Source organism: Cololabis saira, chromosome 17, assembly GCF_033807715.1.
Source record: "Cololabis saira isolate AMF1-May2022 chromosome 17, fColSai1.1, whole genome shotgun sequence".
Lineage (NCBI taxonomy): Eukaryota > Metazoa > Chordata > Actinopteri > Beloniformes > Belonidae > Cololabis > Cololabis saira.
Genome location: NC_084603.1, coordinates 40,509,821 through 40,525,045, shown reverse-complemented (window position 1 = coordinate 40,525,045; position 15,225 = coordinate 40,509,821). Strand labels below are relative to the sequence as shown.

General features: G+C 44.3%; 1 protein-coding gene across 5 annotated transcripts in view; it reads left to right on the top strand.

The window, feature by feature from the left end:
- birc6 (baculoviral IAP repeat containing 6) overlaps positions 1-12,625 on the top strand; it is a 172,268-nt gene extending 159,643 nt beyond the window's left edge. For all 5 annotated transcript variants that reach the window (XM_061745121.1, XM_061745123.1, XM_061745120.1 and 2 more), the window contains 3 exons: positions 1,336-1,524; positions 6,705-6,839; positions 11,410-12,625. In XM_061745121.1, coding sequence (XP_061601105.1) covers positions 1,336-1,524; positions 6,705-6,839; positions 11,410-11,586 — 501 coding nt within the window. In that variant the 3' untranslated portion in view covers positions 11,587-12,625. The remainder of the gene's footprint in view (positions 1-1,335; positions 1,525-6,704; positions 6,840-11,409) is intronic.
- The last annotated feature ends 2,600 nt before the right edge of the window (positions 12,626-15,225 follow it).

Below are 15,225 nucleotides of genomic sequence, written 5' to 3'. Positions count from 1 at the left end.
GCATGGAGATGTCTCCATGGACTGTGTTTCCATGCATCAATAACCCTTTTAAAACCCAAATATTGGCAATAACCCGGTTTTGCACGGCCATGTAAACACCAATAACCCCTTTGAATAACCAGAATTTGAAGGAGGAACCCAGGAGTCATGTTCGGGTTTTAAAAACCAGAATATGACTCCTGGGTTCCTCCTTCTCTAACCCGAATATTGGGTCATGTAAACGCCAAACCGAATATCCCGATTAAACGGAACAGGAATGTGTTTTCTGCACATGTTCTGTTCACAATGAATCCTGGTCTTTTGAGTCCAGGAAGTTCTTCTAAACACGGAGAAACCAAGACCAGGAGGAGACTAATCACTTCATAAATGTAATGAAGAATATGAACATTTCTGCATTTGTAGACGGTAGAAAGTACCGGGATAGAAGATTTACAAGAAGGTGAGAGAAAAGTTGGGCGAAGCAGCTGTTTTGAATTTGGATACAGGAAGAAGAAGAGGAAATGACGGGAATTGCGTCATCACGTTCTCCGTGCGTCGCTGGTTTGATCCAGATATCCCCAATGATTAATCACCATGTAAACAGGGATAACCCTGTTTACTCACGCATGGAAACAGATTATTCCCAATGTTTCAGTAACCGGAATATTAGCAATAACCCGAATTTTGACTGCATGTAAACGTAGTCAATGATTATCATTCCAGTTGGCATGCTGCAGATCAATAATGGAAAAGAAGGGGGTTGGTGAATTGGAGACGGGGGGGCGTGTATCCGCTCTGAACCGGCCCAGGACGGTGGTGGTGAAGGTCAGCGGTGTCCGGGGCTGCTGGAGCCAGCAGGCTGGAGCCAGCAGGCCGGAGCCAGCAGGCCGGAGCCAGCAGGCCGGAGCCAGCGGGCCGGAGCCAGCGGGCCGGAGCCAGCGGGCAGGCCTCCAAGTCCAGCATCATCATCGCTGCTAATGTAGAGCGCTGGAACAGAGCGCTGGAACAGACGCAGCCGCGCTGGAGGACGTTCTCTTCTCCTCCAGACAGGCCAAGTCATCCATCAGCCGTTAATATCCAAACGTCCAGGACATCATGAGTCTAAAATATTTAGTAATTATACGCACTCTCACATTTCCAAGAGCTTTTCAAAAAGCTGCGATGTTGACGACTCTGAGAAAAGTCAGATTTAATCACTGATCAGGATCACACCCAGGGATGTGTGAACGTCAGTTTGACCTCAGATCTCTGGGAAATCCGTCTTTGTGTCCCGAGTTGATTGCGAGAACAGCCTGGCCCTCGGCCCGCCCTCGGCCCGCCCTCCTGACGGCTCCTCTCCCTCCCCGGTGTGTGCAGGTGCTGGTGTCGGTGCAGTCCCTCATCCTCGTGGCCGAGCCTTACTTCAACGAGCCGGGGTACGAGCGCTCCCGGGGGACGCCCAGCGGCACCCAGAGTTCTCGGGAATACGACGGCAACATCCGGCAGGCCACGGTCAAGTGGGCCATGCTGGAGCAGATCCGCAACCCGTCGCCATGCTTCAAAGAGGTGAGTTCTATGAAAGCTAGAAAAAAGCAAACCAAAAGTCTCCGTCATGACCGCGCCATATATGACTGTACATGCACAGTCATGACCGCGCCGTATAGGCTAACTCCCTGTAAAATAAATAAGGGCCACCTCATCTGCAGGGCCGGCCGACCCGGTTGCCTTCAGCCTTCCTGGCGTGGTGAATTTTTTTAACCCCTTTTTTTGTTTTGACTCGAACCTGAATTGAATTAAATGCATATTTTTGAATGCCATGAACATATGGAAAACAAATTATTATCCAGCAATTCACTTTAATACAAAAGGAACTGAATAAAATAAGTATCTTTCTTGAACAGAAACCTGTCCTGCTTAACTTAAAATTGTATAAATTAATATAAAACAATAGAAAGAAAGCAGCAAATCCATTCTGTAATAGTGCACATTTTTAGTGCAATAACAAAAGTGCCAACAGAAAGTCTGTAGAAAACTACTAGATAACTTATGAACTCAACAGCTCAATGCCATTTTCCATTGGCCTTTTATGACTATTTTTTTACTCACAGTAAAACGGGACAAAGTGCGTCCCTTTTCAGCTAAATACGGGACGTGTACTTTAGTTTATAAATACGGCACGATTCCGTTTTTCAAGGGACGTTATGCGACCCTAGCGCCGTACGTGCACAGTCATGACTGTACGTGCACGGACACACTTGAATATTAAGAAGCAGGTTCTTCTCATATTTGTAGTTAATAAAGGCCCTTACTAAGGTGTTGGGTTACAGCTCCTCTCAGATGAAGTCCTCCCTGAACACTGAAGGTCTGGGACCTGTTGTAGCTTCAAGTTTACTGTGTTCTTGCTTCAGCCTGGCAGTGGATCAGCGCTTTTTGCTTTTCATTTAAATTGTTGTTTTTTGACCTGAAAAAGCACTCAAATGAAATGAGCCTGTTTATACGGCATTGATGCGCCGCTGTCTGTCCTGTAAACGTCTAGACGTCCTCTGCACACTCACTCCCAAATGCACTTGTTGGCAGCGTGGGACTGTTGCCTGTTCAGAGCCAAGAACAACTCCATGATTACCTGGGAATCAACTAGTTTGATGCTTGAATCGGTCATTAAAATGTAATCTGATCTTCATCTAAGTTGAGCACCGTGGCTCCTCTTCTGTGACGGAGGTGTCCAGCCAAGATGCAGCTGGATCTGACAGACATATCTGTTCATGAATCTCCTACCGGGACGTTACTGAACAAGCAGAGCGTCTGTGACGGTTCACCACGAAGAAAGCTGCTGCTCTACATCTTCTTCACCTTTCACTTTAGTCCAGGTTTCATCCTGCACACGTTTCTGTCTCCAACGCTCCTGTGAAATCACAGAACCTGTCCCAGATTCTGTCAGCTCTGCACCTTTGCCCCCCTTGACATTTCCACATAAATTCCGGTGTAAACGCTCAAACGGGAGCCAAAAAGCACACGTCCTCCCTGAGGGACATTCAGGATGAGTTCCTGGGAGGATGACATCGTCTGGAGGTTGGCCAGCTCCCTCTCCTCCTCCCAGGTCTGGATCTCTCTGCAGTCTTTCAGACGACGGGAGGATCAGTCTGTGTTTGTCCGTCTGGAGCAGGTCGGTTCCCAAATGTGAGGAAGGAGTCGCAGAGGGAAAAGGGTTTGGAGAGAAACACGAGGAGGGGCCAGAGGAAATAAGGAGGTCCAGGCATCTTGATGAGACTTCAGATGAAAACTAAAACCCTTCAGCTTGCAGGGACTCCCTTACTCTCCGGCCTGTTCACCTCATTATTGACTGGTTTCAGAGATCACATGCTTTTCTTGGGAACAGTGATTATAATTGGGTTGAATCGGACTGATTGAACTCGCTTACCGTATTTTTCAGACCATGAGGTGCAACACCAATGAACGGGTTTATTTTCATACATAAGGCGCAAGATAAAACATGTACAGGACTGTCTCAGAAAATTAGAATATTGTGATAAAGTCCTTTATTTTCTGTAATGCAAAAATGTCATACATTCTGGATTCATTACAAATCAACTGAAATATTGCAAGCCTTTTATTATTTTAATATTGCTGATCATGGCTTACTGCTTAAGAAAACTCAAATATCTTATCTCAAAAAATTAGAATATTCTGGCAATCTTAATCTTAAGCTGTAAGCCATAATCAGTAATATTAAAATAATAAAAGGCTTGCAATATTTCAGTTGATTTGTAATGAATCCAGAATGTATGACGTTTTAGTTTTTTTAATTGCATTAAAGGAGCTTGAGGCAGGATTGAGGCAGGATTTATGAAAAAAATCCGTATACATTTTAAGTTCTCTAGTAATAATGTCAGATGAAGTGTTCCAAACCCAAAAGAATGATTCCTCTAGTGTATCTCTCCTTTGCCTTGAACAGGCTGTGTGCTGCAAAATGTGCTGCAATTCGGTCCCGATTTTCCCGCGCTGTCCTGCGGATGTGACGTCACATGACGCTGCATGCACGTTCTCCCCGTTCTCCCGTGCCGGCTTCACTGTTGGCTGCAGTACCCCCAACGGCCGTCGTGGTGAAGGGTGGCGCTAGAGAGTCTCATTTCTTAAAGGAGCCTCAAGCTCCTTTAAGTCGTCTGTGGTTCATGAACACAATGCTTTTCATCAACACTGAGGTGTTTGGTTGATGATCGTGTCCAAACAGCAGGAGTCTGAACCGCAGTGATCCGTCTGTCGGCTCTCCACCGGGGTTCATACACACCCTCTACCTTTCTGAAGGAAACCCCAGGCAGCAGCCCGTCCCCCCGAGTTTACCACACATGAAACGCTTGAAACGCTGACTGCCCCCCGCCACTCACTCTCACTGGAGAACAGGAGAGAGTGGAGATGGAGGGAAAGCAGAGGAAGATACATAAGGAAACAGAGAGATGAATGTGACACACACACACACACACACACACACACACACACACCCCCGCTGCCTCCTTGTAAACTGCAAATCAGCTGCTGCCGTTCCCACTAATGGCCTCCCTCCAGCGCCGGAGCAGCAGCTCTGAAGATCCCGCTGCTGGCTGCATACTGATGCCTGGCCCTGGCAACGGTTGCTAGGGAGGGGGCGGGGGGGCAGGGAAGCCAGGCACACTTCCCTGACATCATCCATGGAGAGAGTTGCAGGTGTGAGGTCAGAGTGACATCAGCATCCTAGTGAGGAAGGAAAGCAACCCCCAGAAGTGTGAAGGACCAGGATCCAAACCAACAACCCCCCCTGCTGGCTCCCTCTGCTGCTCCTATCAAACACCTGCTGGTCCAGATAGTTCATGTTTTCCTGTACATACATATGACTTGAATTTATTAAAGGATAGACCCTTGAGATGTAACATCTCATTTTCAAGGGGTCCCATAAAACATACATTACAATATATCACATTACAGTACAGACATACATGACATAAAACATACAACATTACAATATATCACATTACAGTACAGACATACATGACATAAAACACACACAGACATCTGTCTCACCCTCCCACACACAACCCCTACACATAAGTCTAGTTACAAAGTAGACTAATTGAATAACCGAAACAATGAGGTAAATATAACATAACAGAGAAAAAAATAAATACATAGAAAAAAGGACAAAAAAAACATAAATAAATTAAGAACATAGGCAGTTTGTTTTAAGATGAGAATATAATGACAACTTAAAACAATTAAAATAGGTAATAGAATGCAAAAAGAGAGGAAGATAATTCCAATCTGATGGAGCTTTAAAATAAAATGATCTTTTACCAAGCTCTTTTAAAATTCTAGGAACAAAGAAAAAAGGAAAATTCATATGTCTGAGTGAGTATGGAGAGTTATATAGAATCATGAGTTCTTTTAGATATGGAGGACAGTGAAAATAAACACATTTAAAAAGGAACTGAAGCACGTGAAACTGTCGTCTAGATTTGTGTTGCAACCAGTTTTAATGAATCAAACATAAAACGACGACTTCACTGACATCAGGAGAAATGTTTTTATTGAGATTATCCTTTTTGTTGAATCATATCTAATTTACAGTCTGCCCCCCCTCTGGGAAGCACAGCTTCATTATGAGGCTCTGCAGACGCTGGAATCACTGCACGCATTTAAAATAACACAGATTGTGAAAAATGTTTCAAGTGTTGCTGCAGAAAATTGCCTGAACACAAAAATCAGGACTGTGGTTTGCTGAGATGGAGTGTATTTATTATCTGTCACAACCAACACGTGCTGGTTACTCCACCCCCAAGTTTCAGGACCTGAACAATAGCAAAAACAAAGTGGAGTTTATCGTGTGTACTTTAAATCCAGGGTAACTGCAGTGAAGCCCAGATCTGTGGGTGTAGATGTGACACGATTGTGACACGATTCCGCCACTCAAGCCCGTCAAGGACTCCAGCTTTGTAATGGAGCTGCAGTGGCTCTGGATGTTGTTTTCCCTGAAAAGCAGTGTGTTAATATGGCCAGCCGGTGTCCATAAAGGCTGCCGTAAACAACAGGCTCATTGCTATGCCTGCCAGCGTCTCCACATGCTGACTGATATTTATGAACGCTGCTACAAGCAGGATTTATCGCTGCTCTTTTGAGCAGATCTAAACCCCAGCAGGTGATGTTGAAACACCAACAGTGTTTGTTAATGAAGATGCAAACGCTTTCTAAAGCGGCTTTAGAGGCCGCTACAGGCAGCAAACACTGAATCCTGATTTGAAGATATGAAGTTGTTCTTGCAGGTTTCAGTTTCTCTTTCGACTCAACTATTAGTGCCCCTGGAACCTTAACACATATGTTTTGGTCATGCCGCTTACAGCTTAAGAAAACTCAAATATCCTATCTCAAAAAATTAGAATATTCTGGGAATCTTAATCTTAAACTGTAAACCATAATCAGCAATATTAAAATAATAAAAGGCTTGCAATATTTCAGTTGATTTGTAATGAATCCAGAATGTATGACATTTTTGTTTTTTTAATTGCATTACAGAAAATAAAGAACTTAATCACAATATTCTAATTTTCTGAGACAGTCCTGTATTTCAATGTTCTATAATTGTTACTTATACTGATTCAAAAGATGTTGCTTAACTAATAATGTGAATGTTCTTCTGCTGTTTGTTAGTGTGATGTGATGAAATGATTGAGACATAGTTTTGGATGTTTGAGTGGATGTAAAGTTGTGTTTGTTGTCTGCAGGTGATCCACAAGCACTTCTACCTGAAGAGAGTGGAGATCATGTCTCAGTGTGAGGAGTGGATCGCTGACATCCAGCAGTACAGCAGTGACAAGAGGGTGGGCCGCACCATGTCCCACCACGCCGCTGCGCTCAAGGTAACACCGCGCTAACTCACACTTCTTTTTTAGGGGGTTTTGTTTATTGAAAGAGAGAGCTTTTTGTGAGAGACCTCATTCAGGTGAAGACAGACCGGGAAGACTTTAGACCAACCCTCCAACTACACCAGCTAATCACGTAGGCCTCCAGACCTGGTCCTCGGGGGACACGTCCCTGAATGTTTCTGGCCACGTTTACACATAGCCGGGTATTTACAAAAACGGATATTTTCCCCTCTACGTTTTCAAAAATACCATCTACCATTTACACGAACCTGCATAAATAGCTGTTAAGGTGCTATGAGCAGCCAAACCTACAGGGGGCAGTGTAACGAGAAGATAAAGTCATGCTAGCCAATCAGAATCCTGGAAAAAAACATCAACAAATGACACGAGTAACTACAGTGGCCAAAACAAATTGTAAACACAGGTGTCACTCATGACGCTGGTGACCTTTCTGTCTCATAATGTGACGTTCTGAAGCCTAAATGTCCGTTTCCCTCCGTTTACAAGCAAACGTGAAGGAGTTTTTGCAAATCTCCACTTTGGTCGGAGTTTTCAGAAATTATCATTTTTGGTGACTTTGAGCTTCGTTTTTGTGTAAACGAACGGCCAAAACTCAAAATCTTAACAAGAATATTTGTCTTATTTCTAGTTAAAATGTTTCATTTTTAGTCAAAAAATACACTTAAAACAAGAGTCATTACCAGAAAAATAACTTATTTGACAATTTTCACCTGTTTCAAGTAGATTTTCACTTAAAATACAGTAAGTAGAAAAATCTGCCAGTAGAACAAGATTTTTTTTGCTTGTAATGAGAAGATAAATCTTGTCCCACTGACACATTTTTCTACTTATTTCAAGTAAAAATTTACTTGAAACAGGTGGAAATTGTCAAAAAACAAGTTATTTTTCTGATAATGACTCTTGTTTTAAGTGTAATGAGATTTTTTGACTAAAAATGAGACATTTTAACTAGAAATAAGACAAATATTCCTGGTAAGATTTAGAGTTTTTGCAGTGAACGGACAGCCAAAACACATGAAAACACCACCGTTTTTTGCTACGTGTAAACGGGGCATCAGACTGTCCCTGCTCATGCACAGCTGGTTGGATCACAGCTAGCTCCTCGGGTGTGTCTATGACCCTGGGATCCAGGTGGGATCCAGCTGGGATCCAGATGGGATCCAGGTGTGTTGGAGCAGAGCGTCATCTGGAACATGCAGGACTGCGGTCTGCAGGACGGCCTTGGGAAACGCAGGTGTAGACTCACTCAGAGGCTTGGATCGTGTCCAGGGCTGATTTACTGCCATGTCACATCTTTACTGAAAGGCAAATGGCAGGAAAGTGAAGCAACAAGACGATGTGGAGTGGCTCGTTTAAACATTAAGGCCAGGTTTACAGCAGGTTCTGGAAAAGTACCAAGACAACAACGTCTGATTGATACGTACCGTGGAAACATCTCTGCTCCCCACTGGCCGGAGCCTTGAAACTGTTCTCCCAGTTCTCTCTCGGCTCATGAACACCCATAAATGACTGGTATTATATTAATCATGGGATATCTAATATTTAATTCTGTCACATGGGCAATAGGAGCTCTCCCATAATTCAGTAGCCCGTAGACCCGCCTTGAGCACCGGTTACTTGAAGAAGGCAAGGCCAGTTTATCTGTATGGACAAGGCAATTCCAAGGGCTTTACAGCTACATAAAATCACAAGAAGGCAAATAAAATCATTCTATAAAACGTAAGAATAATCATTAATTCACTAATTTGATTAAAAACGAAGAGTGTAGATAAAACTGTCAGAGTTGAGGCCCGTCTGGCTTCGCCAGGAAGAAGTGAAACGCAGCAGACTTGTTGTAAAGTCTGTCCTCTGAGCGACAGGAAGCCAGTGCTGACCTGAGGACTGGACTAATGTGCTCGTATTTCCTGGTTCTGGTCAGGACTGGATTTACTGCAGCGTTATTCCAGCGGGTTTAGAGCCCAGCGAGCCGTTCCAGTAGTCTAAGCTGCTGGAGACAAACACTAGTCCTCTGATTCTGACCACGTTTCTAGATGGTAAAAAGCTGCTGTTATTGATTTGATGTGGCTCTTAAAGTTCCCGGTCTGAGTCCAGTATTACCCCTAGACCTCTAACCTGATTTCTAGAGAGTGTCACAAGGTTACGGAAGAGTGTTAGGGCCAGGCAGGAGAAAAATGATATTTTAGAGTAGGAAGATTTTTATTTCATTATGCACTTTGGTAAAAAAGTCGAAATGTTGAGATTAATGTTGAAGTACAATTCTGAGAAAATACCGAAATGTTGAGAAAAAAAGTCCAAATTTGTCAAGGTATTGATTTGAAACACATATCACACATATGCAGTTGCATAACTTCAGAACCGTAGCCTTTACGTTCCAATCCAAGGATGTTAGTTAGTTCCGGCTGCTGCTGCTGCATAGCCGTCAGTCGCTCTCCTAACTGGATTTGATGTAAAGTTTGAAGGTAAGAACTCGGAAGAAAATCACAAAGTGACCCATAACTATGTTCTTCTCTGGAAAAAACACACCTGCACCGCGGCTTTAGAAGAAAAAGACGCTACAGAGCGAGTCAGGATGCAGCAGCATCAGAAGAGCAGGGAAATACGCACCAGTCACAATTTGTCCTACTGTACTTATTGTATTTTTTTCATAATCATTTTTCATTTTCTCCCGTTTAAATCCTAAATCCAATTAATCTGGTTGTGGTGGGGCGGGGCTGACCTCCGCTATTTGAAGCCTTGTATAATAATTGTATTAAAAACTAAAGGTTGCTACTTTGCGGATTTCACATATCACGGGTTCTTTTTGGAACGTAACCCCCACGAAGAACCAGGGATTACTGTAATGAGGCGTTTAGAAATGGTTTCATAAGCCAGACAAATGCGCAGCAGGAATTGCTGGTCTAGATCAGCGGTCGGCAACCCAAAATGTTGAACGAGCCATATTGGACCAAAAGCTTTCTACAATCATGGAATTGATTAACTGGTCTCTCAGCACAATTGACCAAATTGTTGCAACAAGAAGTCAGGGGGTAAGGGAGCCCTCCTGCCCCGATGGGACATTTTCTACTGGATACACAATGGATTCCTGGAAACATTGGAAACCGTTGTGTTTGGCGATCCTGTCCGTCGAGGACGTTGAAGATGCCTTCATAATTGGATTTATGATAGCAGGATTTCTCCTAATTGGAGGAGGGGGATTCCTGGTCTATCGACAAACGCGTAAGTCGTCGACAGCTGTTTTGGCCCTCTCCGAGCTGCCGGACGTGGCTGAGGGGACAAGCACGGCGACCAACACTCAGACTTTAACGTTGGGGGAGCAAAGCCGTAAGCTGGATGCGATTCTTGAACAGAATCGCAGGCTGGCGGCGGTCTTTGAGCTCATTGGCAAGATGGATAAGACCTTGGAGAAGATGGAAGCTCGGGTTGGCGGGAATTGATCACAAATTTGTCTGTTTGGAGTCGCCATTGAGGAACCAGAGACTTAAGGCAGATGGAAAATTACTGGAGTCTGCCTGTTCTTTGCAATATAATTGTTGATCCTATAATCTGACCTTGACAGAGCAGCTTGGCCGGCTGCTCCAGTCACAATCTCCCTGGTGGAATGAAAACAAGGGACTCTGCCCCCACTAACCCTCCCCTCTCCCAGGAACATCTGTGGACCTGTTTCAGAACTGACCGAGCCGACTGATAACATCAAGGACATTGGCTGAGGAGCAGCTCTCAGCGTTCACGGACTTACCGCTCACACACACACTTGCTGATAACCACACCTCCCTCATTCTCAACGCCTTCTCGGCCCCCCCTCTTATTAGCCCCCCCCCAACACAGTCTCCGGGTTTCGAGTGCCACGAAGTCGCGGCGATCACTTGGATGTACTGTGCCGGGATCCCCCAACCCCCCACCCCCCACCCCCCCCATACCCACATGCAAGTCTTGTGATGATGTTTGTTGCTTTGTGTGCCGAGGTGTTTTTTGCACCTTGACACTGCGTATTATACTCAGTGTGAAGATGTGTTTTTTCTCCCCCCCCCCCATCCCAGTGTTACCCTTGGAAAAACAGGCGCATAATACCATCGTGTCGCCGCTAGTTAGTTAGAACTGGGGGAAGATTTTTTTTTTCATGGACAATGTCAATGTCGGGAAAAAAGTCAAAATGGCGAGATTAATGTTGAAGAACAATCTCGAGAAAAAAGTCGAAATGTCGAGAAAAAAGTTGAAATGTCGAGAAAAAAGTCGAAATGTTGAGAAAAAAGTTGAAATGTCGAGAAAAAAGTCGAAATGACGAGATTAAAAAGGAAAGGAAAAAGGAAGAAAAAAGAGGAAAAGAAGGAGAAAAAAAAAGGTCAAACATTTTTGAAAAGGCTCCAGGAGCCACTAGGGCAGTGCTAAAGAGCCGCATGCGGCTCTAGAGCCGTGGGTTGCCGACCCCTGATCTAGACCTGTTGGTCTGCACGGCTGCCGTGTTTCTGAGCCGGTGTAAACGTGTTGCCGTGTTTCTGTAAACGTGTTTCCAGGGTTGTATCTGACCTCTGTCCTTGTCCTGCAGAGACACACGGCTCAGCTCAGAGAGGAGCTGCTGAAGCTGCCCTGCCCCGACGGCCTGGAGCCTGACGTCGAGGAGTTCTCTGACAAGAGCGGCCTGCTGCTCAAAGAGCTGCCCCCTCAGGACCCGGACAAGCCCGGCGGCAGCCAGGACAGCCACTGCAGCGACGGCCAGCTATGAGCCCCCCCACCCCGGCCCTGCTGGCCCCCCCAGAGACTGGACGGGCCAGGAGACGGGCCAGGAGACGGGCCAGGAGACGGGCCAGGAGACGGGCCAGGAGACGGGCCGCCACTTTGTCCATATTTGTACGTAAAGATCTAATGGCAGAACAGCAGAGAATGATGGGAAACGAGTACAAGAATCTGATGAGATGAACTCTGAACTATTCTACGCCCTTAAAGAAGAGTCAACAAAGACTTTTATTTACCTGTAAAAGAGTGTAAACATTTTGTGCTTTTCCCATGTGAAATAACCACTGATTGGTATGTTATTAAACTTGTTTATGTGTAAACGACGGCAGAGGAAAATACAGAGTATATAAGGGAAACTACCTTTAGAGAAGAATGTTTACTGAATGTTAAGTTCCTTTTTCTTTTGACTGTTAGAGCGGACACAGTTGTAACCAAGGATATATTGGACGTTCTTTAAGGATATTATTTAAAAAAAGCAAACCCAGGAATCCCAGATCAGAGCCCTGTGGTCCCCGCTGGCTGTCTGGTCTCTGTAGGATCGTTTCCGCTTGAATAAAGGTCGCGATGGACGTTCTTAGATGCTATGTTATCCCTCTTACAGGCTCCAGATTAAAGTCTTCACCACGCCGGACGAACATTTGTCGCCTCAGAACTCCTCCATGATGCTTTCCATCGACACGGCTGTCCAGCAAGGCTGCGTGTCGGAGCCGCGGGGGCGGCGTCCCCGCCCGGCTCGTGCATGTGTATGTGTGTTTTCTGTGCGTGTGCAACAATCCCCAGTGAGATACGAAGCTGTGATGTGCCTTTGATCAGCACCGTACCACCAAATACTTCAACAGAGTACCTGTACTCATCTCTGTGCTGTTTCTGCAGAAATCTGCTCCGTCTGACATGAAAGAAACTGCTTTGATCTTTTTTTAATTGTTAAATTCCAGTGAACAAAAAAGAAAATGCACTTTCTATTTTACTCACTCCTTAGAACAGACACATACTCTTTTTGCTAGGACATTAAATGGAGCTTGAAAATACAGGCTGACTGCGAATGCTTCTTTCTGCCTCTGACGGGACGTCTCACCTGAAACAGCACACCGGATCCGTGCACCGCCGCGCTTTTACCGCCTCTTAGGTCTTAGTTCACAAGTCAGGACCTTGAACATGCAGCCTTACGTATTGTTTTATTGTAGAACTTCAATCCAAATACCTCAGGACTAAAATGCAAATCCCATAAACCCAAACGTTATTCACAGTAAAACATAGAAAACATCCCATGCTGATTCAAAACACCGTTTTTATGAAAATCTTGTTCAGAGTCAACAAGCTCTGTTAATTCTCTCCCGGACCGGGTGGAAGCGGATCTATCACATACAGGACTGTCTCAGAAAATTTTAATATTGTGATAAAATTCATGCAATCAAAAAAACAAAAATGTCATACATTCTGGATTCATTACAAATCAACTGAAATATTGCAAGCCTTTTATTATTTTAATATTGCTGATCATGGCTTACAGCTTAAGAAAACTCAAATATCCTATCTCAAAAAATTAGAATATTCTGGGAATCTTAATCTTAAACTGTAAACCATAATCAGCAATATTAGGCTTGCAATATTTCAGTTGATTTGTAATGAATCCAGAATGTATGTTATTTTTGTTTTTGTAATTGCATTATAGAATAATAAAGAACTTTATCACAATATTCTATTTTTCTGAGACAGTCCTGTAGACGCGTCTCTCAGAACCAAACGTGGACTTGGGTTCACCAGTCTGTGAAAAACTACATCTAAACATTGTGAATTTTAAAATGAATACTCCAGTGGGAAATGTAAAGAGAGTCTCGTTATCTGCAGCGTATAATGAAATGAAAACATGCAGAGCCTGGAGAAATCTCCCTTCTGGGAGAAAGTGTCCACGTCAGTGTCTGGAAGCCGTGGTGGCTGATACTTCCCACAAGAACAAATTAATAAATAAAAAACTTCCAAATATACAGTATATTTGTTTTAAATGAGCAAAATAAATGGTATATATCTTTTAATGTTCATCTAGGCTGTCTAAAGTTGCTGATTGGTCACGTGTTTCCTCCCGGGGCGCAGGACTCTCGTTCTAGTTGGACATGACAGTCGTCTCATTCAGTATAAGAGATTGGACGCTGCGTCACGTCCGTCTGTCACAAGCTGCAGCAGAGTGAGTTTGAGAGGGAGTTGAAGACGGACAACGGAGGAAGAAGCAAAATGGAGGAAGATAAATTAAATCCAGTGAAGTCACTTAAAACGTCATTTGAGAGAAGCTGGACGTGGAGCAGCTTGGACGGGACCAGCCAGACATCACTATCAATCCACCGTCCACTCAGTCTCTGTCCAGGGAATCATGCAGCAGTTCAAACATACAAACTATCAGGTGGATTAATGTGTGTGTTTATTTCTGATGTGTTATTCCCTGTGATGCTTGAGCTTAACAATTCTTCTTGTTTTTCACCTTCAGAGAGGGGGGGGGTCTACAGGTGACCTAGAAGCTAAATGTGTGCTGTTGGTCTTTTACTAAGTTTTAAATTGTGCAGAACAGTGGGGAACACACATTACAATAGACCATGTTTAGTACAATAGTCTACTTTATAGAGGTGCTAATTAGCATTGTCCCTTAAATTAAATGAACAAATGATTAATAAAATACATATTTTTTATATATTAGATCATATATTGTAAAGCTTACAGCAGTTTTTGGTTTAAATAAATCACGTGTTGTGGAACTCCTGCTGCTTCCTTCTCCTGCATCTGGACCTGCACATGTCCCAGGCTGGGACAGTTTGTCCAGCTGTGGACTGATGGACTGATGGACGCCCAGACATATTGATCACTGGTCTTAGATCCACTACTGGTCATCCAGACCTGTTTCAAATCAGATCAAATCAAACTTTATTTGTATAGTGCTTTTCATACAAATAAAAAATGCAACGCAAAGCGCTTTACATAAAATATAAAATGTAATAATGCCCCCCCCCCCCACACACACACACACACACACACAGAGAGACGCAAGCACACTACAGTTCACACAAGGACATGGCTGAGCGCTGAGGGTCCAGGTGAGGAAACTGTATCAGGGAGCCGTCCACACCAGGAGTTCTCATAGCCCGCAGCTACAAGGGGGGGGGGGGGCCACAGAGACCATCCCGGCCCACAGGGGGGGGGGGGGGCTCCACAGAGACCATCCCGGCCCGGACGGATAGAGGAGTCCACACCACAGCGGTAAAGCCATGGTGGTAATGGTAAATGGCTTACACTTAAAGGAGACCTATTATGGCATTTAATGTATATTTTAAACAGGCCTTGAATGTCTTAAAAACAATCTAAAGCTTGTTTTTTCTACATAAATCAGAAATTCAGCCTGTGGGCCATGTCTCTAGTTTTACCGCTTCTAGCCTCATTATCTGTGAGTGATTCTGAGGGGGCGGGGCTATGATGATGAGCCTCTGATTGGCTGCCTGAATGACGTGTAGCAGGGGAGGGAACAAAGCCTCTCTCTGGCTGAAGAGCAGCCGGCTGCGTACACAAAGCGTGTCCCGTGTGAGCGAGTTTCGACAGGAAAAAAATCAATTCCATGGCTTTATTTTTTTTGTATTGGACTGTCCTA